The sequence below is a fragment of the Brienomyrus brachyistius genome, chromosome 17 (assembly GCF_023856365.1).
Source record: "Brienomyrus brachyistius isolate T26 chromosome 17, BBRACH_0.4, whole genome shotgun sequence".
NCBI classification, from domain to species: Eukaryota; Metazoa; Chordata; class Actinopteri; order Osteoglossiformes; family Mormyridae; genus Brienomyrus; species Brienomyrus brachyistius.
Genome location: NC_064549.1, coordinates 2436011 through 2461224, shown reverse-complemented (window position 1 = coordinate 2461224; position 25214 = coordinate 2436011). Strand labels below are relative to the sequence as shown.

Below are 25214 nucleotides of genomic sequence, written 5' to 3'. Positions count from 1 at the left end.
CTGCTCCATGTGCCGGAGCAATGACCTAAATAAGGACGATCGGCTTAAAAACACGCTGGAGATGCCCGCCGGGCTGCGGTCAGTAAATCTCAATACAGCCCGTTTGTGTGCCCGCATAGGCCGCTTTGTTATGCATCGCCGGACCGGTCGCTGAATACTGTAACCTGTCAGTAACGCGCAACATGACTTTAACCTTGCTATCGTGTTCGGGTCGACATCGACCCGTTTGTAAGCTTACAATGCAAAAAAGCACCACATTAATTCGTGTACTGCGTCAAGGCGTTTTGACTTTGTCAGGAACCTCTTTTCAAACATAAAAAAAATCACTAAATTATATGTGCTCTGGTTAAGATTATAACAGCTCCGATGATCGAGTCAGCACGAACCAGTTTTTGTGTTTAAAATGTATAAAAGCACCAGATTAATTCGTGTACTGCATCAAGGCTTTTTGACTTTGTCAGGAACCTCTATTCAAACAAAATCAAATAAAAACATTTTTTCCCCATTTGGCAAGGCATGCATATACAGGTAAGGCAAAATGAGCTGTTGGTGGCCATAATGGAACCCCCCCCCCCCACTCCAACAAATTGGAGGATTTATACAGTCACAGCAAAGAGCTTCACAACACGTGGAGCAAGAGACACCTCTCAGGAAAGCTTAAAAAAACACCGATGCAGTGTAACTGTGATAGTCTGGAAGGTCAAGGGTCACCGGCTACCAAAGCCAGGATCTCTGGGGCAGCATGCAGGAATCGGCCGGAGTCGCACAACCACTGAACGGACCAGGTTTTCAGAACCATTTACCACATGTACCAAACAAATTCTTAGGCTTTAATTCTTAAAAAAAAAAAAAAAAAAAAAAAAAACATTCACTTTAAAACCAGCATTCCGAGTGACTAATAGACACGGTTCCTAACCCTAACAGATCTGAATTGGCCCCAGAGTCAAACCAGGGGCACATGTTTGTGACACCCAGGGATCTGACACTGGGGGGGGCCTCTCCACCTTCAGCACAATGAGCGAGTCTGTGCCCCCTAGGGGTCATGTGAGGGTCCAGGTTAGAGTCCATCCATCCTGGCTGATCAGTCAGTCTTGGTGCAGTCGAACGGCTTCCACCGCTGTGCAAACTGCAGGACCTTCTTCCTCTGGTCATCAAAGTTTTCCCGCATTGGCTTTCGCCATCTCCGGGGTTCCAGGTCCAGCATTCCCCCAAGGATCTCCTGGGGGTGAAGGAGGGAGTCAGCAGAGCCTTAACACCACACAACGGGCTTGGGGTTGGGAGGTGAGCAGGTTCGGAGACGGACCTTCCCAAAGTAATGAGGAAACTTCTGCTCGTTCTCAATGACATGAGCGAATCCTCCCTGAAGCCCAAAGTCCACCGAGAAGAACGGGAGACCTTTGGGGACCTTAAAGAGAGACCAAGGATGTTATGTGGCGATGGGGAGGGCAGGGCTTCGCAGAGGAGAGCCAATAGGATCTGTCAAGTATCTGTCACAGCCTATCACATCACCACAGGGGCATCGAATCCCGATCCAGCTCATCCCAGGCTTACGGCGCATTTCCAGTCATCATTCATACTGCTTTCATCCTCAGACCCAGCGACGACGGTTCACCAGAGGGGGGAAACACTCACAGCATGCCGCACATCCCTTGAAGACAGATCCACCAGCTTTTTATTCATCGCCCATTCCTCATCAGACTCCAGGATGGCTTTCTGGGGGACAGACAGTACAGTGCCGGCGTGTCACCGAGGAATCAGAAAGACAGGGGGGGCAGAACAAACCTCAAGACGCGCGTACCTTGAAGTATATGGGCGCCATATCACCCAGTTCCCGGGGGAGGGGGACGCACTCGTACACCATGTGGAGGCGCCGCTTAGGGTTCATGTGGGTCTCGAGGAAGACGCAGTCCAGGTGCTGCTCCTGGAACATCTTCACCAGCGCTTTACGGAATATCTGCACAAACATCCAGTCCTTACAGTGGGCAACGCTGCCTGCGTTCCATTAATTCATGGATTCGTTTTCCGAAGTTCCAAAGCAACCCATGATTTTCACACATATGATATTCCGAAGCGGCAGGTCAGGTTAAGTAGCAACTCAAAGGTCAAACAGCAGGGCCCCTGCCGGCAACTGAACTGGGAACTTTTGGGTTCAGGTCCTTAACTGATCTTGCTACACCAAGATGTGTGGCCTAGTCAGGACCGGGGTGTGTTTGTGTGTGTGTGTGTGTGTGTGTGTGTGTGTGTATGTATAGCATTTGGGTCACTATCTGTCAGTCCATCCAACAGGCTGCCTCCTGGTGCCACGAGCTGTAATTCGCGGGGGCTGGAGCCCTGTGCACACCAATATTCACAGACATCACTCTTTGTAACGGACCCACCTAATTACACTAATGAGAGGCCAGGAAGCCCAGCAGAGATGAACAGCAATCATTACTGTGTGTGTGTGTGTGTGTGGGGGGGGGGGGGTCACATACATGGGCTGCACATGGTCTTAAAACTAACCTGAAGCCGCCTATGAATACAATGTGGTCGAGATCATGAACTCAGTACAGAACTGTAAGGATAGCAACCGAAACCCCAGAAAGAAAATGGGGAGGAATAAATGTGAAGGGAGGGGGGGGCCGGGGATCCCCTGCCTACCTGCACCTCTGCCCATACATCCTCGTCCAGGGCGGTGGAGGCCGTGTGGTGTTGCAGTGGACAGATGAGACAGTGTCCCTCTGTGAGGGAGACGGCGTTGGGCAGGGAGAGGTACACCTGGGGGGGGGGGGGGGGGGGTGTAGAGAAAGGCCTGGGGGGTTAGGGTTAGGGTGCACTGACCGGGCTGTGTGCCAGGCAGCCTGAGAGGGTACGACACAGACTAAATGCTTTAAGATGCTCCTTTAAACTCTACACTGTACAGTGCAAGGTCTAAATTCCTACAGTAGGAGGCAGGGTCTATATTCCCAGGCTTTTATTTCGAACAGACCAAGAGAGGATTGTGGGCAATGGGGAATCGGTAGAGGACCTTTTCACACGGCAGGATGTTGGAGAAAGGGCTGAGAGGCAGCTAACGACAAGGCCTGACGAAGAGGCACACTCACTAGCCCGATTATTAGCCAGACTAGTGGCTCTCAGGGTCCTGACAGATCTCTGATCTCACGGCCGGTTTATCAGTAGCAGTCAAACAGTTAAAAATGAGCAACATTTACAATGTTGATCATTTTATAACCACTTGACTGTTGCTACTTTCTATTTCATATTATGCTGTTACATTTACAACACTGCTAAATGAAATTTATGACAGCACTACACCGTACACACACATACATTTATTTATTCTAAATAATTTGCTAAATAACTAATAGGAATAATAATAATAATGTTTGTAGCACAGATGAAGAACACACACCAAGTCTCGCAGTAAATCTACGATGACAATGTAGACACGTAACTCAGTTCCCACCCCCCAGAGCCCCCGGTACCTTAGTTCCGATGGCCACCACCAGGTGCTTGGGCAGCTGAGCGCTGTCAAAGCAGTGAGGACACTTGTCCATGGCGCCGGCCATCCGGTGGTGCTCTCGTACGGCCCGGTCACGCTGGCGCTGCTCATCCCGGCCGGAACGCTCTCTCTGGGCCGCACTCGACACAAACATGTCGTCCAGCGTGTAGTTGTCTCCATCCTGCTTGCCCATCATCTGCGGCACACGGCACAGCTAAGACGTCACCTCTGTCACACGTGCTCGTCCCCTTAACCCTGCTTGACCAGAAGAGCCTGGTATGGGGATCTAACGGCTGAGATCCGGTTTGCAGGCGTCGGCCAAAGCCCAGCTCTGAATTTACACACATTTAAATAAAATCACAGGAAAACTGAAACACCAGCCAAGATGCAACCAAGGTGCTGGAAATATGGTCACATTTTCATGCAAACAGGACAGGAACATCAGGACCGGACTGGGCCTGAAACGGACCGCGCTTCTTTCACAATGTCGTTTTCCTCTAAGCCAATCAAAACGGCCTTTTGGGAGACTGGGGTGGGAAGGAAGTGGTAGGAGATAAAGGGGGAGGGGCCACGGGAATGTCTAGCGATACGTCGACTAACACGCAGGACGCCACACCAGGCCTTTTGGACAAGACCCCCTGCAGTTTCCGCAGAAGCCACGCCTGGGTGGGCGGAGTCAGCATAAGCCAGCGCTTTGGCGAGACGGGATTGGCCAGTTAAATGGGCAGCAGGAAGTGCAGTGGAAGGCAATTTAAATCCACAGCACAGGACAGCCCTTTACAGCGATCAGTGCTGTAAAGGCTACATAATCAAGGGAGGAGGGGGGATAATCCAGACCGGTGTCCATGGAAACGTTGTGAGCTGTGAGGAAGGCGTGTCTGCATGGACGGATCAGGCGTGCCGTTTGCGGGCAGCAGGACGGTACATGTGCGTTCCTGCCGTGTGACGCTGGCCTCGTAATTACAGCCCCCCCAAGCCCCCCAAACGACGAACAGATATACCCCCAATCACTAAAACACAGACAAATCGAAACGAAATTAATTTTCACCTCTGATTTAACAATGAAAACGTCTCCGACCAAACAAACACCACGCCAGACATGAAAGGCGATGGAGGAGCGGCTTGGTGTTGGATCCACGGTCCAACTGCATGACGGGGGTCCCCAGAAAATGGGTGGGGGGGGCTTCTAAACAAATTACAGATTTCTGTCACCCCTTCACTTATGTCGCAGTTTATTTACAACTGATTTTGGGAAATTTCAAGAATTTTTTTGCGTCATTTACAGAAATCCGGCCTTGGAAACCAAACCCGTATTTATCGAGCGGCACGGAGACCGACAATGGGGCTGGAAACCGAGGCACGGCTGAAAGCTCAAGGTGTAATGTTTACCACGTTCATTTTGAATCGCCATGGCAACACTGACGTCTTTGTACTTTATTAATAATGCTCTGCCCCCTAAAGGATTTACACATATTAGGCACGTTAATATTTCATACGCAAACCACATGTGTACCCCGGATCATACACGTTGCATTTTTTGAGAGCTTATCCAGCAGCGCCCTGGGGGTCAGACACAAGCCCGTCCCCATCGGGCGGGAGGACAGGAGCTGGTAGAGAGACACCTCACTGTAGACTGTTTCCTCCGATTTCAGTAACAAGAGAGCAGCACAGATTGTTCGCCTTTGTTAAGAAAAGAAACCAAATTAAACAGACGTGTGCCACCTGCTATTTAATACCAGGCCTTCCTGAAATGTTAATATAACTGACTCCGCCCACTCCAGGATTCCGCCCACTCCAGGGAACCAGCACTGGCTGGAATGTTCGGCAGTTGTGTTACAGAAGATTCCAGCGGGAGGAACAATGACAAACGAGGTCCCTGCTTTGGTCCTATTCTAGAAAAGACACTTCCAACCCACTTGAGGCACCTTCCCAGGATGCATGAGGGTACACAAAAGCGTAGAACGTAGAACGTAGACGCGTTCTCTCTCACACTCACAGTCAGTCAGTGAAGCTCAGCTACTCCAGCCCAGTCTGTCTGGACCACGTGCAGGAATGCCACAGCCACTCTGCAGACCCCCAACTCCCCAGCAGCTCTGACAGCCCCAAATATCAGCACTTTATTATCCAGAAGCCACAAAGCTTCCAACTAACAAACAAGACCTCAGTGGCCACACTGAGCACAGAGGCCCCGCCCACCTTGGCCGCCATGCGAGAGTACAGGGCATTTTGGTCTCCCGCGGTGCTCATCTTCTCCCGGCGCACCATTTCCTGTAGGTCGATACCGTCGTCGTCTTGGAAATAGCGGACGCGCTCACCATCACGGTGAGTCTCGATCTGACAGGGTGGGGCAGAGATAACCATGCAAGTCAGCTAATCTTGTGGGATGAAGGTGTGGTGACCTTAAGGGGGTGTGTACTTAGTGACATCAGCATTAAGAGGGGCGTGGCTTCAAGGGGGCATGTACATAGTGACGGTGGCATTACCAAAGGGTGTGGCTTTAAGGAGGGTGTACTTTGTGACAGTGGGGGCACGTTCAACGTGAAAACAATGTGCGATATTTTGTTACGGCTTCTAGGTTGAATGACAGACATTCTCGTTTGCTGAGGTTTCACCCAATCAGCAGCAACATGCAAAGTTAACAAGGCACTGCCCACAATGGATTCTAGCCATGTGACCACCGTTTTCATTTATCAAATAAACATTCTGCAACATTTCCTTGGGGCTGAACGTAACCAAGCCCTGCAAGGGGGTGTGGCCTTAAGAGGTAGGGTACTTGGTAATGCAGCGTTACCAGGGGGGCCCTGTACTTTGGAACAGCAGCATTACTGGGGGTGTGGCCGCACAAAGAGTGTTGCTTTTAGAAACATGTTTAGCGCGGCATGAAGAGGCCGTCCCACCATTGAGGCCACTTGATCCGCTTTAATGGCCCTCAGACACAAACTGACTCAAAAGCACCATGTTGACATAAACAGCATAAATCTCGCAGCAAGAGCAGATGTGCTCTTGCAGCCAAAGGGCTAGCCAATCAGCTCGTCCGACCGCAAAGACTGTCCCGCCCACATCCACACAGAGGGCCGTGCTTAAAAGGGGCAGTGCAAACATGTGGTCTTAAAACACAGACTAGACATGAAACTCCTACATGAAGCCTTAAACATACGCCATTAAACTAAAAAGGTGGGAGTTCACCTTCGCCCCCTGCAGCAGCCACCCCACAGGAACATGGCAGAGGTACTGCCTAAGCTTACCGCTGTCTTCTTCCTGCGTCCTCCCCGGGGCTCCTGGGGTTCTGACGGGCCCTTGACGGGCCACGCCCTACCCATCTGATCGGTCCGGTACAGAACCACCTCCTGATCCTCCTCCACCCGTCTGGACACCTGATTCAGACACAGCAGAAGGGTCACCAGAAAAACAGGAGTGCACAAGTCACAGTGTATCTGATAAAGCAATACCGCAGGCAGGCAGCAGGTGGCATAGCAGTTAAGGAACTGGAAGCAAATCTCATTTATTCAAGAAAACCCTTAAACAAGTATGTGGGGACAAGCTAGCCCTTAAAGCTGTGAAAATTACACACACACACAGAGTCAGGTCAGCTTCAGCAGGGCGAGAACACAATGCTGATGAATCTACACTCAACATCAGCCAATCAAATCCTCATCGACTCCGGGAAGAGCCACCAAACCTGCCTAATTAGCACCGGACGCTAAGCCTTTAGCAGCAGGATTCTGTGGCTGATCCTGGCAAGACTTTCCACAGACACTCAGCCAGTAGTTAATCCACTCTTGTGATATAATAAGAACGATCTGCCTGATTAATAAGCAGAGAGATGCTGAGCTGAATGGGTAAAGCACTATGGGAACCGTTACTGTAATGCCTCACTAATGTCGATGGGTCTGTTGCTGTCAACTCTTTCGCTAGAAGAGGCAGGTCCACCACGCTGGTGAAAAGGTCCCATAGTGTAACATTACAGGGCATCCAGAGACCGGGGGCCTGTCGGATTTAAGGTGGTCTGGGCATAATGTAACTGAACAAATATGAAATCCATTTAAACCTTAAATCCGACAAGTTACCCCGATAAGCCAGTAACCCCGCTTCGTAGTACTGGCCACTGCCTCTGGGTCAGCCACATGAGGAAGACATCACGTGCCCTCAAGCTGAGCGAGAAAGTAGGCTTGGGGGGGGTTAAAGCAGAGCACGGTGCCCCCTGTCCACTCCCCCACCTGCTTCCCGCCGCCTTCAGCTCGCTTCTCTTTGGTCCGGCGGGCAGCCTCCAGCTGGGATGTCAGCCTCTCCTGCAGCTCCTGAGAGAGTGTGAGAGAGAGCAGAAAGACTAGACAGTCAGAATCCGCCTAAGCTGAGAAGACATTCCCACCCCGGTTAGCACAGCAAGGAAGGAGGCCTGGGAAAACGCTGCACTTCTTACAGACTGGAGGGGGCGCTCCAGAGCAAAGCGCATTCTGACCAGTGACGCGTTTCCACGGCCTTCCACACGCGCTCCTGTGAATGTCCGCTCCCTCAGAAGGAGCTCACCTTGTTTCCCATCAGCTCAGCTTTCAGCAGCTTGGCCCCAAGCTTGTTCATCTCCTCATCGGTGAGGATCAGCTCCTCCTCCTCCACCTCCTCCTCTTCCTCCCCACTCTCTGACTCCGTGGCCCTAAGACGGGGTCAAATATTTCAGACACCAGGCTGCTCTGTTTGGTCTGAGCAGGTCGAAGCTCCAGAGCTTTGCCTTCATCTCCACCCTAACAAGAGGCAGTGGGCTTCACGCTGCCCCCCACCCCCAAGACAAAGGACAAAATCCCTCAGCAACACAAACCACACTTTGTGGGATTATTCAGTAAACATTGGCTAACCTGGATGGTGATCCCTCATCCTTGCCTCCATGACCTTCCGGGGACCGGCGTTCCGATTCAGGGATCTCCGACACGGTCTTCCCAGCCGCCCTTCCCGCGCCATCCTCCCCAGTTGGGCCCAGCTTCCTCCAAGCTGGACGGGTACCCTCGTGGGTGCCCTCGCTGCGAGGTTTGAGGAACCCGCTGGTGCCCTGGTGTGACCCTGCCCAGGCCGGACCCGGCTCGTCCTCCGTGGGCTTCAGGAACCGGGCCTTCAGCGAGCTGCTGGATGGAAGCAGCCTGGCCCGGTCTTCCGCAGGCCGAGGGCTCTCTCTGCGGAGGAGAGGGTCCTCCGTGGCTCTGTGCCCGGACTCATCTGCCCGGCCCCCCCTGTCCCTCCTGCTCTGCCAGTCCCTGTATCGGTTCCTGTCCCCGTCCTGGTCAGGGTGTCCCCTCCCCCGATCTCTGTCCCGGTCACCATGCCGGTCTCGGTCTCTCCTGCTACCCCTGCCTTCCAGGTGACTCCGTTCGCCCCCTCGGCCCCGATCGGACTCCTGCTCTCTGTCTGAGCTGTCATCCGTGGTCCCCGGCCTCTTCCACCCGCTTCCCTCATTCCTGTCACGCCCAGGCCCCCTTCTCTGGGCTTTGGCGACCTTTTCCGCTTCCTCCAGCCTCTTCTGAAACTTCTCCAATGACTGTGGGAGATCAGAACAGGAACGGAGGTGTAAAAGCAGGCAGGCGGCCCAACGGCTGACGTCACTCCTGCCCAGACACCCAGACTCACCCCGTATCGCTCGGACACCACCTGCGCCAGGCTGCGGCTCTCCCTCTCGGCCTGCTCCTTCATGCGCTGGTAGGACCCGCGCAGCCAGCTCAGGCCACCGTCATCCACCACCGCAGCTTAGGGGGGGTGGGGGGGGCACACTATTTAGCTGGATAGTTCTACCTCAGCCATCAGCGGAGACCCATAGCTAGTACAGAGACACTCGGCAAGCTTGGTACCAAGTGACTGATGGGCAGAAAGTCAAATATCAGAGAACATCCGTCTCAGAAGCATATGATCAATACAACGAATATGATCATTTCAACTGTTTAAGTCAGTGTTTCCCAATCCGGGGCTCGGGGACCCACAGACAGTCCACATTTTTGCTCCCCCCAGAGCAAAAATGTTGACTGTCAGGCAGGGAGCTTGGAGAGACCAAAAACATGGTGCCGGCTGTGGGGCGTCGAGGACTGGATTGGTTTCAGTAAGAGTTTTATATTATATTAGTAACAATAAAAGTGGCCTCAGTGGTGAACCTAGTGGTGAACATTTAGCAACATGCATGGCACCTCTGGAATATAACAAAGAGAATAAAACCTGGTTTCTATCATTTCGAATGGTTCCTGAAACACTACAATATCACCCAAATGACAGAGTTTGGGCCGTGAATCACGACTGCCCCTCTGTTGGGGGGTACTTACCTTTGTGGGCAGGGGCAGCAATGTCCTCTGGGGGTAGGCCGCACCCCCCGTCCTTCCAGTAGGGGTTCAGCTCCAGCTTGTGCAGGCCGGCCTGGGGGAGGGGGGAGCACAGAAAGGATGAGGGTCATCAGACAGAACCGGTATAAATCACCACCGAGGCAGGAGAGAACCCCAGGCAAGAAATCAGCGGGAAATCACAGCGGGTTTATTTCACACCCCCAGGCTTCCCGTCTCCGTGACCCAGACACGTCCCTCCAGTAGACTGGGGACAGCTGCGGCCCCCCCTTAGCAGACTGGGAAATTAGGACGCCTGTGGAGAGATTGCTCATGTTCTCAGGACAGGAGATGCCAAAGAAGAGGGGAAACTCAAGCCTGGCCTCCAATGAGCCCGATGTGGAAACAACCATCATGTGATCGACCAGCAGCAGCCATTAAGGCAGAGAAAAGGCGCTATAATTAATTAGCGCACATTTTCAGAGTGGAAGCTAAGATAAAAGTTACAGGAGAAATTTCCAGTAAGCACACACCTGCTCCAGCATCTGGCTCCTCTCCCGGTCCGCCTCCTTCTCCCTCTCCTTCTCCGCCCTCTTCTCCACCACAGACGTGGTCCTCATGGACAGGAAGTCAAAGGTCATCCACTCGTCTCTCTGTGACGGTAAAGGTCAGATCAGAAGGACAAACAGGAGGACTGACACCTGCGCCGGCAGCTTCACATGCCAGAGACACCCCAACAAAAGAGAAAACCCCCACGTCAGCAGGCAAACACACCCGCAGCACTCCCCTTTTCACCAGCTCATTATGGGATGCCTCCCTCTGAATGTACTTTCCAGTCTGGCGTCAATCAGATCGTAACCTTTAAATGCTCACATTACTGTTTTCCATGGTCTGAGACAAATGCCCAACTCGCAGATTTTTAATCGCTCTCTTGCAGTCCGTTCCGCAGTGGAGACCCCGAGGTTCATGACTCACCTGCTTCAGCTCGGCCTCAGCGACCTCCTCAGGAGCCACCTCTGGCCGGCTCTCCCCACCTATCTTCCAAGGCTTGGTTGTGACCTCCACCACCGGCCTGGACTCCACCCACTCCTCCTCAGAACCCTACACACCACAGATCCAGCAAAATGTACATATGACAGTCCAAGGTCCTACTCCTGTCTTCAGACCTTCTACACCATAGAAGGTGCACAGGTGTCAGGTTCGGGATTAAAGGCCGGAGCCAAAGCCACAGCTTAAACTCAGCAAACAGATCCACGCCCTGATCAGCCACCACCTGCCCCGAGCCCCACGCTCACCTCCGAGCTGCCGCTGGACACATCCTCCACTTTCCTCTTCTCTTTCTTTGCCTTCTTCTTCTTGTCCTTCTTGCTCTTCTTCTTTTTCTGTTTGTGTTCCTAGGAAACAGGGAAGGGGGTTAAACCTGACGTTTGTGTGGGGGGGGGGTGTCACACGGGTGACAAGGGAGTAGAAACAGCCACAAGCACTGGTACACACCCAGAGTGGCCAGGGGAGGAGCCGCAAAGTCAGTGTCCAATGAGAACAAAGGGGCGGGGTCACCGACATCCAATGGCTTTTTTTTGTTTAAGCGAACTAAGTGATGAGTGCTGGGGCAAATTAAGCAACTGTAATGGCCTTTTAATACAGGGACTGGGAAAATGTACAGGACTTTAATACAGGAAGATGACAGGAGGAGAGTCTGAAGGAAATGCATACGAACCCCGGGGACCAGAGGCCATGACCCTCACCTGAAACGGGGGTTAGCGAGGTTCGGGATCAGCACGAGGCCGACAGGAAGCATCCCCCCCACCCCAGGTAATTCACTCTGGGCTTGGGGGGAATTACCGGGCAAGGATACACGACACAGGGATCAATCAGGCACCCAATGCAGTCGTCACCCTGGCCAAGCGGATCACAGCAGAGTGGCGGGGAGGTGTGACATCAGCGCTGCCTTCGGATGCGGCGGCCTGCCTGTTTCTGGCCAAGGCCTTTACCCAGAGCTTGTGGTTCAGGCCACTCTGCTCAGACCAGCCTGTCACCCTGTCAGCCAGTCAGCATCGACACCGGCAGTGAGGCCTGACGTACTCTGCCGGTTCTCTGTGGGTGTCACCGGTCAGCAGTCACACAGCTGACCCGCCCCATGCCGCCCGCAGCTGGCACACTCGCCATCCGCACATGCAGGCATAAAGCTTCTCTCGCCAGGGGGCTCCCGGATGAGTCCGCGGGGCTGTAAGAGGGCGCGCCCCGGGCCGGCACAGACACTGCAGAACTCCGCCCCAGTGTCACCCACCTGCTCCAGCTGCTGCAGCTTCAGGTCCACGTCAGGGAGCATCCATGTACCCTCTCCGCGGGCCCTCTTCAGGTCCTTCCTCCTCTCCTCCTTCTCAAACTTCTCCTTGGCCTGCAGGGGACATTGCAGCATCGCGGTGGGTTTCCATGGAAACGCAGGGTGGACCAAGCTACGCCTCTGCTCGAGGTGGGCGGGGCACTTTCACCTCACCGGACACCAAGCTCACAGCTAAGATGTTTATGACAAAGCAATGTTTCCCCTACCATCACATTACAGGGAAGCCAACAGCACCTCCCGCCCCCCCCCCCAACAGCACCTCCCGCCCCCCCCCCCCCAACAGCACCTCCCGCCACCCCTTAAAGGTCAACTTAATTTTATTTAATTTTATTTTCTATGTAGCACCAGATCACAACAGAAGTCATTTATGGTTACCTTTCCTATAGAACAGGTCTATACATTGTCTCTTTATTAAACAAACTAAATAGCCTCATGTTATTTATCTTATTTACACGACAGCTTGTCATTTTTGTCTCTGCACGGTCGCGCGTTTGCAATTCTCCTCTGCTCTCTGTATCGCGCACGGCGGCGCTCCGCCCCTCCATGCACACACAGGTGAGCACACTCCCACCAGCGGACAGAGAGTGTGTGTCAGAAAATATGTCACGTCAACCACCTGAAAAGCAGAGAAAAATATCTGCGTTTTTTAGGTGTCCATCTGTCCGTCTGCCCCCCCCAAAGCTGTAAACCTGGGGGAAACACTGCAAAGAGCTTAGCTGGTCATTCTGAAGACCTTAACCTCCTGATCCTATGGGGCGCCAGCACAATGCGAGTTCCTAACTGATTCTCCAAGCTTAACAGCACTTAACTCATTGTCATTGCGTGACCACATTATTAGGCCCCCACCTGCTCATCACCCTCCCCCTCCAGCTGCTTACCGTGTGACTATTTACAGAGGGAAGCCTAGCACAGCTGCAGGGGAGATATGGGACTGGGGGGAATTTTACAGACCCCCCCCCAAGGTGGTAATCAGCAAGCCAGTGGGTGGATGATACCGACCTCCTGACCTCCACTCTCTGTTGCCACCCCCCTCCCCATGGTCCCAAAGCCACATATTGTCACCTGTATATGTCGCACCTCCAACCTTTCCAATGACTGCAGACAGGGGGAGGCCTCGCACATCCATTTTGGACGGGATAAATGTTTTGTCACACGACGGAGTAATGCCACAGAACATGGGCTTCCAGTGCAGATGGGACGTCATTTACTGCCAGGCCTGACGGGCTGCGGAAATATCCCATCGGCGATTACGATTCCGCTACCTGAAGCACCAGTGTGTAACAGCATACACACACACCACACACTATTAGCCTATCCTCCAAGCTCACTGTGGACAGACGTCCCCCCAAACCAAAGCAAAGCATCTTATCAGCAGGGGGCAGGATTTGCTTACCGGCCACCTGGCCTGGACCCAGGTGGAAGGCATTTATTCCTTGGTAATTTACGGTGCTTGAGTGTGAATGGATTAACAAACAAGCCCAACAGAAACGCGTACACAGAACAAGGCAATTATCAGCAATGACGCGCTGCTTCCGCTGGGTAATTGTCCTGTTGGATCATACGGAAGACGCTTCGCACAGGAGCCACGGAAGTGTAGGAGCACAGCTCCATGTTTTCTCTCTGAAAATAATCACAGATCTGCTCCATGTTTGCTGTTCATTCTCCATAACATTATACTTGCATTAGCCTGAGTAGCTAAATTAGAGCAAATCAAGATGTCAATTCTTAACTCTTTCAGAAAGATTAATGAGTGTGCACTTTTCAAAAGAAACATTTTATTGATTTGGACCCTCAAAATAACATACTTAAGCATAAACATTTCCCTAAAACTACCATATAGTTACCAATTACTAAACCCAAAAATTAGTGGCCAGCTCTAAATATTAGATATTTAGATAAACCAACTCATGTCCATGTAACACAGAATCTGTAACTCAAAACCAATTACAGTCAACAGCCAGAGGAAAACGAATTAATAATAATTGAAGTAAGTTTTGGGAAGGGACACAGCGACATCTACTGGCCGGCGGGCTACCTGTGGGGAATGAAGTTGATCGTTGCCGCGTTTATAATGTGGTGTTAAATGAACCGAGTCCATCTGAAAGGGTTCAACATCTAGCAGTCTGATGTCTGAAATAAGCACGCTTCCCCCTGGCATTGGCATTAGGATTGCCACCTGGGCAGAGTTTAATTTCCCGTGTAAAATCCCCATAATACACGAGGAAAACCCATTAACTCACACCCAGACCACTACACTCTTTCGGAAAACCTACAAGTCTTAAGGGAACACAGCTTGATACGAGGCCTTCATGTATCGTAAAGCAAGAAATTCTTGCCAATAGCAACGCAGACAATGTGTATCAAATACCCAGATTAACTGGTGATGTTAGAAACTGTTTAGTTCGCTGGTGACTTTACTGTGGTAATAAATACGTTCCCATTAAATTTAAGTTTTATCGTCACATCTGTTCGGAGGAACATAGTGAAATTCTTGTGCCAAACTTGCAAGGATGGGGACAGATGCATGGTGAGACATAAGTACAGACAGTGCAATGAGAGACACTGCAAGACAGTGCTATGGAAGAACAAGCGGTCAGCAAATAAGCAATAAACAGGTTGTGCTACGAGGGAAAGATGTGTAAATGATCACAGAGTTAGTAAATTTCTTGTAAAATGGAGAAGTGGAATATTTAAAACAGCGTGAAACACAATGCAGTGGGTGGACAGTCACCGGGTGTAACACATAAGACAGTACAGCTACCGTCAGTATAAAAGCCAGTGGGGCCTCGCTGTTTCTTCTCCATGTCACTCCGACAATTAAACATACAAACAGAGGAGACAGAGCTAATAGACGAGAACTGTATAGGTCAATCTGGCTAACCAAGCGGAGCCTCCACCAGGTGTGCCTCCAAATGACATAGCGGACAATAATATTATTACAAGATTCACATCTTTGAGCTTCGGCTCAGATACAAGCTAACTAATGTTAGCCACCGCGTTCTCACACTAAGCCCAAACGCTTTTTTGGTCGATTAGCGGCCTCCATACGAACATACTGGCTAGGCTGCTTCGGGTTATTAGTTACCTTTCGGAGCACCTCTTCTCTTTCTTTGCGCTTAGATTCTCTCTTGCTCTCGATGCTTTCTGAACTTTCAAACGTACCTCCGAACGCCGCCATGACATTGCCGGAAACACTGTCGTAAAGTCATTCACGACAATAGACCCCTCGTTTCCGACGGAAGAGCTCCCTTAAGCTCACCCAAAAACAGAAATCTTAAATGTCTAAGACGTGATCGTGTGTTGTGCAGTTTCTCACAAGACGCTGAGGCCACTCATACTACATTCTTGTATCATTCCAATTTTTCAATAAAAGGTTCCACTATTAAACCCACATATGTGTCAGTGGAAGCAATCGGTTACAAGCCCTTTACAAAATGGTATAATATCACTACTCATTAAAACGAGCGTCAGATAACTTTCGGTTTCTTTTTTTCTTCTCTTCAAGGGTTTTTAACAAGTGATGCTATCCCATAGAAAGGATTCAGTAGGTTTCCTGCATATGCAACGTGTTTGGACATCACCCAACAGCTCCAACCACACAGCAATATAATGAATAATTTAATCTCTACCGTCACTTATTAAAACTATTCTGTGAAAGCCATCCTCGGCCGCTACCAATAAACCGAACCTATTAAAGAATGCTGAAGGGCATCACTGCAGATCCCAATGAGAAAGAGATCGAGGAGTAGTGTAGCGGGGAAAAACACACCCTGGGAGATCCCTCCACCATAGACGGCTCACTCCAGACATCCCTGATGCCAGAATGCGCTGCCAAATCACATTTGGCCATCAGATTCCCTCTCCACCCTCAAGATCCCTGTTTCAGAAACACCTCCACTAGCCTTCATCACACCATGCTTGTTCCCTGAATGCTTCTAATTTGATTGTCTTATTATTGCTTTGTTTGGCAGACGTAGTGTAACTCTTGCTCCAAAACTGCTTACACTTGTAATTTGGCATATATTGAAAGCTCAGCTTAACTGTACTTTCTCCTGGTCGACTGCTCAACAGCCATATATCTGTAATGTGCAAATTGTCTCACTCGTCCATCACTCTGGACGAAAGTGTCTGCTCAGAAAAGTAAATGCGGATAGAGCGAGAAGAGAGAGCAAAGCTGTTGAACGGAAACTGAAAAATCCCTGAGTGGATATTTTTTAAAAATGAAGGGTACTCATATTTCAAATTTTATTAATCCTCTTTCATTTCATTATTGAAATTTTGCAGTAAAACTGACAGTGGCACTTCATTCTGACATTGCTGTCATCCAGGGATCAGACGGTAAGATCACTTCCTGATGCCCTCATGCATCAGTCTTTTCCAAAATGATGCACCAGTTCCCTTGGTCATAGTAGCTGCTCTGAACGGTCACATTCTCGACCTTCCGACACAGGTCCTCCAGTTCTCCTTCACAGAAGACGTGGTAGTAGCGATGAAGAATGGGGCCAGATGTGGGCTCCGTCACGCTGTCCGTGAGATGAGCCGGTGGTTCCGGGCTCTTCTGTGTCACACCCTTCAGGTGCCAGGGCACCAGCAAGTCCTGAGAGCTGAATGTTGTGCGGTTGGTGTGTACGCTCAGTGTGGTCTGATCGTTCTGTACCAAGGAGACATCTTTCCCAGCATGCACCTGGGGGGGTGGGATGGTGCCGCAGTCCTTCCCTGGACACCCATTCTCCTCCTTCGTCTTCTTCAGGTACTTGGACCTCTGCTTGTTGTACTCCTGCTCCAGCGCCCACACGGAGATTAGGGCCCGCCCCCCCGGCTTCAGCAGGCGAATCAGCTCCTTGATGGCCGACAGTCTTCTCTCCTGGGCAGACAGCGGTGTGAGCTACAATACTTTTAGCATGACAAAGACTGCCATCCTAGATAGTTGACATGTTTAATCCCCCCCAGGCGTACAAAATGTAAAGGTTTACACTAGAAGTGCACAATATATTGGATAACATCTTGATATCAGCCGACGTTTATAAAAGTCAACACATCACCCTGAGTCCGATATGTGGACGTTGATATTGCTGGCCAATATTTAGACTTTAGTGAATATTCAAATTGCGTTTTCCACTGCCACCAAGAACCGGGCCGTACCCAGTCGTACTGCACATATAGCATGAACAGTATGAATAAACCGTACTGATTGTCTCATCGCCACCTGATTTGTCAAAAGACACGAAGATACCTATGATCTGCATTGGTACGCATAAATTATCTGAAGGGAAAAAAAAGCATATTCTATATATTATTCATTATTAGTCGCATTGCACATCGCAAGGTAGTCATGCATTCCCAATAACTTGGAACATCAAAATTTCCAACCTCCTACTTAAAGAGGACAGCTGAACGGAATGGATTCATAATGCAAATTTATGTAAGCTAATGTTAATCACCCTAGCGTTTGATGCTAACATAACATGGTAATTTTCACAGACGTGCTACAGGAAATTAGTTATCAGTATCAGCCAAAAAAACGGTGCAGCAGGCTGGCTTGATAATGTCACCAGTGAACCTGGCGAGGGCAGACACTCATAGGCAAAAGGGGGAGGTGCCCTTTTTCCAGTGACTACACCCAACCTGTGTGGAGAAGTGGTGGATGACGGCGATGGAGATGCAGGCGTCGCACACGCTGCTGCGTAGCGGGACGTCCAGCGCGTCGCATGTGAAGGCCTGGAAGCCGCGCTCGGCACAGATCTGCATCAGGCTCTGGCTGCGATCGCAGCCCACCTGCAGGGGGCAGTGTGCACTCAGTTCTTGTACAGCAATACTCTCCCCCTGACCTTCAACCTCACACAGCTGAACAGACTTCACCCTCACAATTAACTGCTGAATTTACTTCACGCAAAAAGGCTAAAGCTAGTAATCAGGGGTAATAATTTACATTATAAACAATAAATATGACACCTATGCTCCTGATTTACCGCAGCATCCACCTGGTCCTGCAGCCTGTTTAACGTGCATTTTGTGTACCAGCCATAAATCAGGCTGGCAGGCGACGCTGGGGGCCTCTGGGAGCCCCAGTTCCCCATCTTGCCCTGATAACGTTTCCCACATAAAACCACTGCGCAAGACAACAGTGCAGCCTTGAGCTGCTTCATCTTCGCATAATGCGGAGGATACTGATAGCTGTAATAATGTTCGTCATAAAACTCTTAGTCGGGGGAAAATTTCATTTCATTTTATGAGCCACGTTAGCACTCCCCAAGGCTCAGAAGCTACTGGTAAAACAGAACCTTTTACATGCCAAACTGGGGGCAATGGTCAGATTTTAGATTCTACACAGGTTGGGATTGGCCTTTGGCCTGGTCTGGACTCGTTTTACTCCTCTTACATTCCTGTCCCGTAAACTGACAGTGGCATCAGAAATCATGGGGTCACTAGACTAGGGATTACCAGAGTAATATTTCACCGTGTGTTTTAACAAAAACCCTATGTTGTAAAATTACCTGCACCACATGGGGGCAGTCATGCTCAACAAGAGCCTTATGGAACAGTCCCTGTTCAACAGCAAATACTGCCTGGCTTTAAAGCTGTGAATTAAGCTGTAAAGAGGAAGGTCTGTGATTTCTTTAAGCAGACAATGCAGACGCTGGCGGTGCGGGACGTGGTCAGGCCACCCCAAGCGGCTCGTACCGCAAACACGTCTGGGCGGACGCCCAGGTACTTCCCATTCCCGCAGCCGACGTCGAGCAGCAGGGCACCAGGGGCCAACGAGCGCAGGAAAGCCGCCACCCTCGGCCAGGGCGAGTGCCGGGTGCCGCTGAAGTGGCCCGCGATCTCCTCGTACACGGCGTGCACGAACCGCGACTCCAGCTGTGCGGCATCCGTGTCGCTGCGAGGGAGGGGGGGGGCCGGGGGGGTCCAGCAGAGGCTGCTGGCTGTCACAGGCAGACGGGTACCCTGTGGTGGGGGTGTTCGCACATGAGGAAAGGAGGTCAGCTTGGAGAAGAACGTGGTTATTTTGCTAATAATGATGCTGAAATGGTGAACATACTGTATATTTAATTGTTAGCAAAGAATAGAGTGTATTTTTAGTAAATGTTAAGTGAGTAACATGCAAATGTAGAGAATCTCAGTGTGTGCAAAAGCTTTGGACTGGGAACCTATGCAGGGTCGTGGGGGGAACTTATCCTGGGAACTATGGGCACAGCCCTCCGGCAACAGGTGGAGAACATGGAGAACATGGAGAAAATGCAAACTCCACACACAAGGTGCAGGGAGGAGACTGTGCCGCACCCACAGTAGTAAGGTTTCCTTAGTTATGGCTCAAAGACAAATGTCACTGTTAAGGAATAAAATCTACTGATAAACGCCGAAATCACAGTTTTCCGCCAGGACTCACCACAGTCACATGGGGTGTGCCGGACTTTGCGGAAGGTGAAGGAGGTCCTGGTGTCGCGCTGACTCAGCGTTAGGTCACGAGGGTCACAGGTCACCACACCCGGCCGCTCACCGCCAACTGCGGGAACCACGTCAAGTTTCCTGGGAGTTATTCTGAAGGAATCACGTGACATCAAGAAGTTAATCATAACCTGAGAGACAGCGACTGTAACCGCAGTCCTCCCAGGCCATAGGGGGCAGTGTCTCCCTCACCCATGGGTCCAGAGGTAGCGGCTCTCGCCCTTCATCACCAGCAGGCTCCGCCTCGGTAACACCACAGCGACCGAGCGTCCATCGGGGTGCCGGAAGTCCATCACCGTCTGTGGATGACAGGAACGATCATATCTTTTATGGAACAGGTCAGGTTTCGATCGTGTGAAAATGAGTCACATGCATACAGGAGTGAACCATGCGGGGTGGGTGACACAGTATGGTCATCACAGAAACAAACCCCAGGCAGCGACAAAAATGAGAAGCACCCCCCACTCCTGAATCAAAGATGGAGCTGGGAAAGTGATTTGCTGTCCTTCACCTCAATGCCAGCAGGGGGCGTAGGGGCACACACTGAGGCCCCAAGCATCCTGGGAGCAGAACCAGCAAATTAATCACACATCAGGCCTCCCCGATGTATGACGACATCGTGGCTAGTGAGGAAACCGGCCATCACCTCCGGCAGACTTTTCCTGCAGTCTGCAGACAGAATGAGGGACTCTCCACCATCAGATGGCTACTGCTCACACTGAGGAGTATCTGCGAAGGCTTCCACAGTCCTCACATCTCCTCCTGAGCTCCCCCTCACAGCTGCTCCCTGAAGCCTCAAACCACAAGCTGTCTTTAATAAGCAACTTCCCTCTGTCCATTCGAGCGTGACTGTGCTGAGGGCTTACGGACGACGTTCCCAGATTCCCCACATCGCCGTTAAATGAGACGGCACGTAGGGTGCAAATAGCCCAAGCGCGCAGAAATCCTGTCAGGTGCACAGTCTGTCCTAATCTGTGCTTAATTTGTGCCAGATCCTGCTGGAACATGTTCTGGAACCTCTGTGTTTGACTGTCTAAGGAAATTCGGCATATCCTTGTTTAATAAACATGTCTGACTTTCAACTGCAAAAACTACCGCCACACCAACATCTTTAACCTGGTTTATCCACAATCTCTCCTCTTTTAAAGCATGTTGTGGCTGCTGATCTGTCCCTACCTTCACCGCCACTTCAGCGCTTATCGCTTCCAAAATTTACCAAAACAGTAGCATGTGTCGTACTCTGCTAGCTGAATTGAATAAACATCTCATTGATGTTTTAGGCACAGTACTGATCTGCTTACCAAATTGTAGGCGCAAGTAAATGTCCGCATAGAATCAAAGAGCCCGCATCTGGACAAATGTTTCACCCGTCATCCAAACCCCAGTGATTATTGCGTATGTGCCGTCTGATCATGATTACATCACAATGTGTTATCATGCAACTCTACTTGACGTCCTGAAGATCACCTCAGCACCATTTCATTTTGCTCCTACATCAAATTTCGGATTAACGCGTAACACATAGGAACACTGCCCATGTACGAACATTAAATGCAGGGAACCTGAGAGGGAGACAGAAAATGTAAGTATGCATTTCTCACCGGGGCTGACACACAGAGCCACTGCCTTTTCTATTCTCAGTCTATGACCACTGGGGCCAGCATTCCTTTGGAGATCAACAGTGATGCAAGGAAAGACCAGCTGTAATGTATTTCCCCTGTAAACGTTAGTTAACATCAGCACCATACCTTAGCTCCGAGACTTAACGACAGGATGGTGTCCTCAAAGGCAGAGTGAGTGTCCACATGAGGTGGGATGCCTAACAACGACAAAGCATGACTTTTTAACAAAACTGTCTTTGGACCAATAGGTTAATGTGCAAGGCTTCTACTGCCCTCTGGTGGAAAAGCAGGGCACCTTGTCCTGGCTGGTATTGGTTGACTGTCAGCTGGTCGGGTTTAATGTTGATGATGTTCTCCTTCAAGCACTTTTCCAGCACAAAGTCACAGGCACTAGGAAGGCCTGAAGAGAAAGCAAATATTCACCTCTGAGCGTCTAAAATAACAATAATATTCCAGAAAAGATCAGGCTGTTGTTCATGGTCGATGACGCCATACTTTTCCTTGTAACAAACATACCACACGCTATAACTTCCCCAAAATAAAAAAGAAATGTATTTAAAAATGAAAAAAAAAACATACCACCAGGTAGCAGCTTGTCTTTGTCCACATTATTGGTCTCATACAGAAACTCATATCCATAATGCTTTACTTTCCTGTGTTTCAGACTCTTCTGTGCTGAATGATGAAACAGAAGGCACATATGTGAATAGAAAGAAAAGGAATGACTTAATCAGGATCACACTAGTCTTCATTTTTAGTTCCAAGCGCACGGAAATCAATACAGCCATTAATTAATCTCTCAGTGAATCCAGAGACTGTGACACCAGTCCGCTGTGCAGAGCCATTGTAGTCTTTTTCTAGAAAAAGAATGTAACACAAACACTGCACTGCTAACACTTCAGACCTGCTTTATGGACCTCAGATGAAAAGTACAGGGGGGGGGTCGAGGCATGCAAACTCAGCTACACACCAGTGACATCATTATTAAGGGACACCCAGTCCAAACTTTCCAGGACACCAGTCTCTTCCTCCGACGTAACAAAGTCCTCCAACACCTTGAGGCCAGGAGGAAGTTCTATACTGGAGCAGGTGAAGTTGTAGTTGTAGTCCACTGCAAAGACAGAAAGAGGGGAGTAGTTCCACAGCCACGCTGAGGCCTCATTTGGTAACACTGTCTAGGCCAAATAAAAAAAACACAGAATTTTACACTGTAACCAATGGTCATTAGGGATATCACCTAATCTTTCTGTGTTTTTTTATTAATTTGCAACATGCTAACAGTATAGCTACATAAAACATCGTGGTTATGTAGACATCTGGTTTGTGGAATTCATACATTTAAAAAAAATCCGTCTGTCACCTTTCTCCACAAAACAAAAGTACAATGTGATAGTTTGCCCCTGGCACAGAAGATGGCTGCCACCGAGCGACGTCTGGCATCGCCTGGCGTCTTTGACAGTCCCGTAGCTGACGAACGCATAGGGCTTGTTGGGGGGCATAAGCAGGCACTCCACGTGGCCGCACTGTCCCAGCACGTGCAGCAGCTGCTCTCGGGACACGCCGTTTCCGAGGCCCCCGTTAGCCACTGCCAGGTTCTGAAATGTGGAAAGGAGCACCCATGAATTATGCATACCTCAATTCGTTTTTATAAGTATTTTCAACACATCTTCGAAGGTTTGCTATGATCGTATTCGCCATATCATTAATATTTAACTGCTTTGAATTGCATGTTTGTAAGATTCACGTAGCTTAAATTTTCAGATTATGTCCGCGAATGGTAGTTTACCTGCGAAGGAGACACATTTTATCAAATTATGAGCTAATATTACACTAAATAACAAAGCGACCACGAACTGCCGGCGTCTGTGTTACTTTTTTATGAATCCCAGCCACTTTAATAAAGAGATTGACGTGAACTAATACATTTCAGTGAAAGTTACCTTTGTCGGAAACGACACCGTATTAATACCTTCATGTCTCAATAACGTATGGCTAACTTTTATTTCCTTCCGAAGGCGTTTTTTGTCCTCTTTATTCTTTTTGACAGTTTCCACACTCCCTCCGCAGTTTGTTGCCATGGTGCTACTCCTAATTCTGCCGGAAGGAAACCAGGTTTCGACAAATAGTTCCTCTCTGCATTCTTGTAGAAAATGTTGTATTATAAATTGCGTGTGTGTGTGTGTATTATAAACTAAAATAGATATATGACCGTACACATGCGTTCAGATTTTTGTCTTGCCCTATAAAGTTGGCACTGACATTGTACACCGCCAAAGTCCCTGAAGAGATCTTCCCAGCTGTTCAAAGCACCCCCACCCCAACACCATTCTTTATGTGGGGTAATTATATAGAGCTCTTTGTAATTTGGACTACTTCCTGGAAAATTCTGCCGCCTGGCATTCGTCGAGTCCCTCAAACCCCCCCCCCCTCACCTTCACTGTGAAATTCACCCTTGGATTTGCAGTGGAATCCTCTGCTGGTGTGTCAGCAGCAGTCTGGTTTGTCTGAAGTTCTCGACAGTGGAGACCAACACATACACAACAAACAGGGTGTGAAAGGATGTGTTTAGTAGCTTTTATGTCAGAAATTCACAGCTGCAAGCTGATGATTGGTGGGATACAGTATTATCCCTGACCTCTCCCTGTTATATCCCAGACCTTTGACGTGCTGCAACATTCCCGATGAAGGACGTCCTGCCATGTCTCCAAAACATGAGTGAATGCAGAACCCATTCAATGCCACCATGTTTTGTCCCCTGTTATGCTGCCCTCCCGTCTACATTAGCCAATCCCGCGTCAGCTTGTGTGATCCGTGCCATGCAGAGTATTATGGGCTGATTCATATCCTGCCACAGCAGTAAAACCGGGGCAAAGTGTCAGAGGTCCTGTGTGGCCTGATTTTTACAGAGGGGCTGCTAATTCTGGGCATCTTCTGTGAGGAGGTGCTGGTGCAGGGGCTCAGCTTCTCCTGTTAAGCTCGCCCTCCGGGAGGTGTGCAGGCATCAGCTGCAGCATTCCCGTGCTTAAAATTCTTCCTGTCTGCTCCAAAGAGGGGGCCTGGACTTTTCTGTATTGTTGTGCCCACCCTCCCCCTCCCCAGGAGGAGTGGGATCTGGTGAAATATAGATGTATTTGATAGGGCAGCCCACCTGTCTCGCTTCATCACTGGGTCTGAACGCTTTCCAGTTTGGTGGCCAGGATTCCCTCAGAGTAAAGCTTGGCTACTTTATGCTCCTGCTGATGGAAAAACAATCCCTCTCCTCTCAGCCCACCTTTCTATAATTATAACACATCCTCTAATACTTCATTATACCCCTAGAATGTGCTGGAAATGCCCTCCGATTAAACTAAAGCCCTCCGCTAGTTTTTTGCTTTAAGTACAAGGCTCATATTGCTATTTTGTAAACTCACCATGCAAGTGCTTGGCCCTGCCTTCATTGTTACATAATGTGGAGCCTTAATGAGAGGTGGACACTTTATATATCACTTTTTAATTTGGCATAATCCGTCAAAATCTATTTTCAGTGCAGCATAGCAGCAGAAGGTGTGGACAGCTGACACCGGTGGCGATGCGCCCATGCGTTTTGGCCAGATCAACATGCCTTGCCATGGACTTCTGGGCCTCACAGCGCAACTAAACATCTGAGAGCCAAAAATGGCCCTCAAACAAGCATAGTTTGCAATGTGGGGAATTGACTCAGCTTAGTTGCTATATTTTCCAGATATTTTAGGAACCGTGGGTAAATTACAAAGCCCAGGGGAATGTGGAAGCTCAGTGTGTTGTGTGTCAAAGGCTAAAGGTGTGAGTACAGGAGCTTGTTCTCCCATCCAAACTGATGACAAGGGAGAGTGAGCGAGTTATTCATCAGGGATAGTGAGCGCATTCTCTCAGAGTGTCAGGGGCGCTTCCTTCCTGCATTCTGTTTGAACTCCTGCCCCGGTTCTGGCTCCCCATTGGCCTGTAGAGAAGACCAGGTCCTGACAGAGTCTTTTATATTTTTTGGCACAGCCGAGCCTATTAAGTTATGGCAA

General features: G+C 49.9%; 2 protein-coding genes across 2 annotated transcripts; both read right to left on the bottom strand.

Annotated features, from left to right (window-relative positions):
- Nucleotides 1–809: 809 nt before the first annotated feature.
- On the bottom strand, nucleotides 810–15793 carry cwf19l2 (CWF19 like cell cycle control factor 2). Its single transcript, XM_048981394.1, has 18 exons — nucleotides 15198–15793; nucleotides 12056–12166; nucleotides 11064–11162; nucleotides 10744–10869; nucleotides 10302–10421; nucleotides 9775–9865; nucleotides 9095–9210; nucleotides 8332–9005; nucleotides 8009–8132; nucleotides 7699–7779; nucleotides 6727–6855; nucleotides 5678–5815; nucleotides 3465–3677; nucleotides 2641–2757; nucleotides 1799–1954; nucleotides 1633–1713; nucleotides 1304–1405; nucleotides 810–1219 (listed from the first exon to the last, which is right to left on the bottom strand). The coding sequence occupies exons 1-18, from the start codon at nucleotides 15288–15290 to the stop codon at nucleotides 1082–1084; spliced, it is 2709 nt and encodes a 902-aa protein (XP_048837351.1). The 5' UTR covers nucleotides 15291–15793; the 3' UTR covers nucleotides 810–1081.
- A 550-nt stretch (nucleotides 15794–16343) lies between these two features.
- alkbh8 (alkB homolog 8, tRNA methyltransferase) lies at nucleotides 16344–23298 on the bottom strand. Its single transcript, XM_048981556.1, is given in 13 exon segments — nucleotides 16344–16976; nucleotides 17738–17887; nucleotides 18082–18195; nucleotides 18794–19027; nucleotides 19029–19060; nucleotides 19503–19654; nucleotides 19754–19860; nucleotides 21310–21380; nucleotides 21479–21583; nucleotides 21763–21858; nucleotides 22154–22294; nucleotides 22544–22778; nucleotides 23124–23298. Coding segments are annotated over 13 exon segments (2079 nt in total). The 5' UTR covers nucleotides 23262–23298; the 3' UTR covers nucleotides 16344–16472.
- Between the last annotated feature and the right edge of the window lie 1916 nt (nucleotides 23299–25214).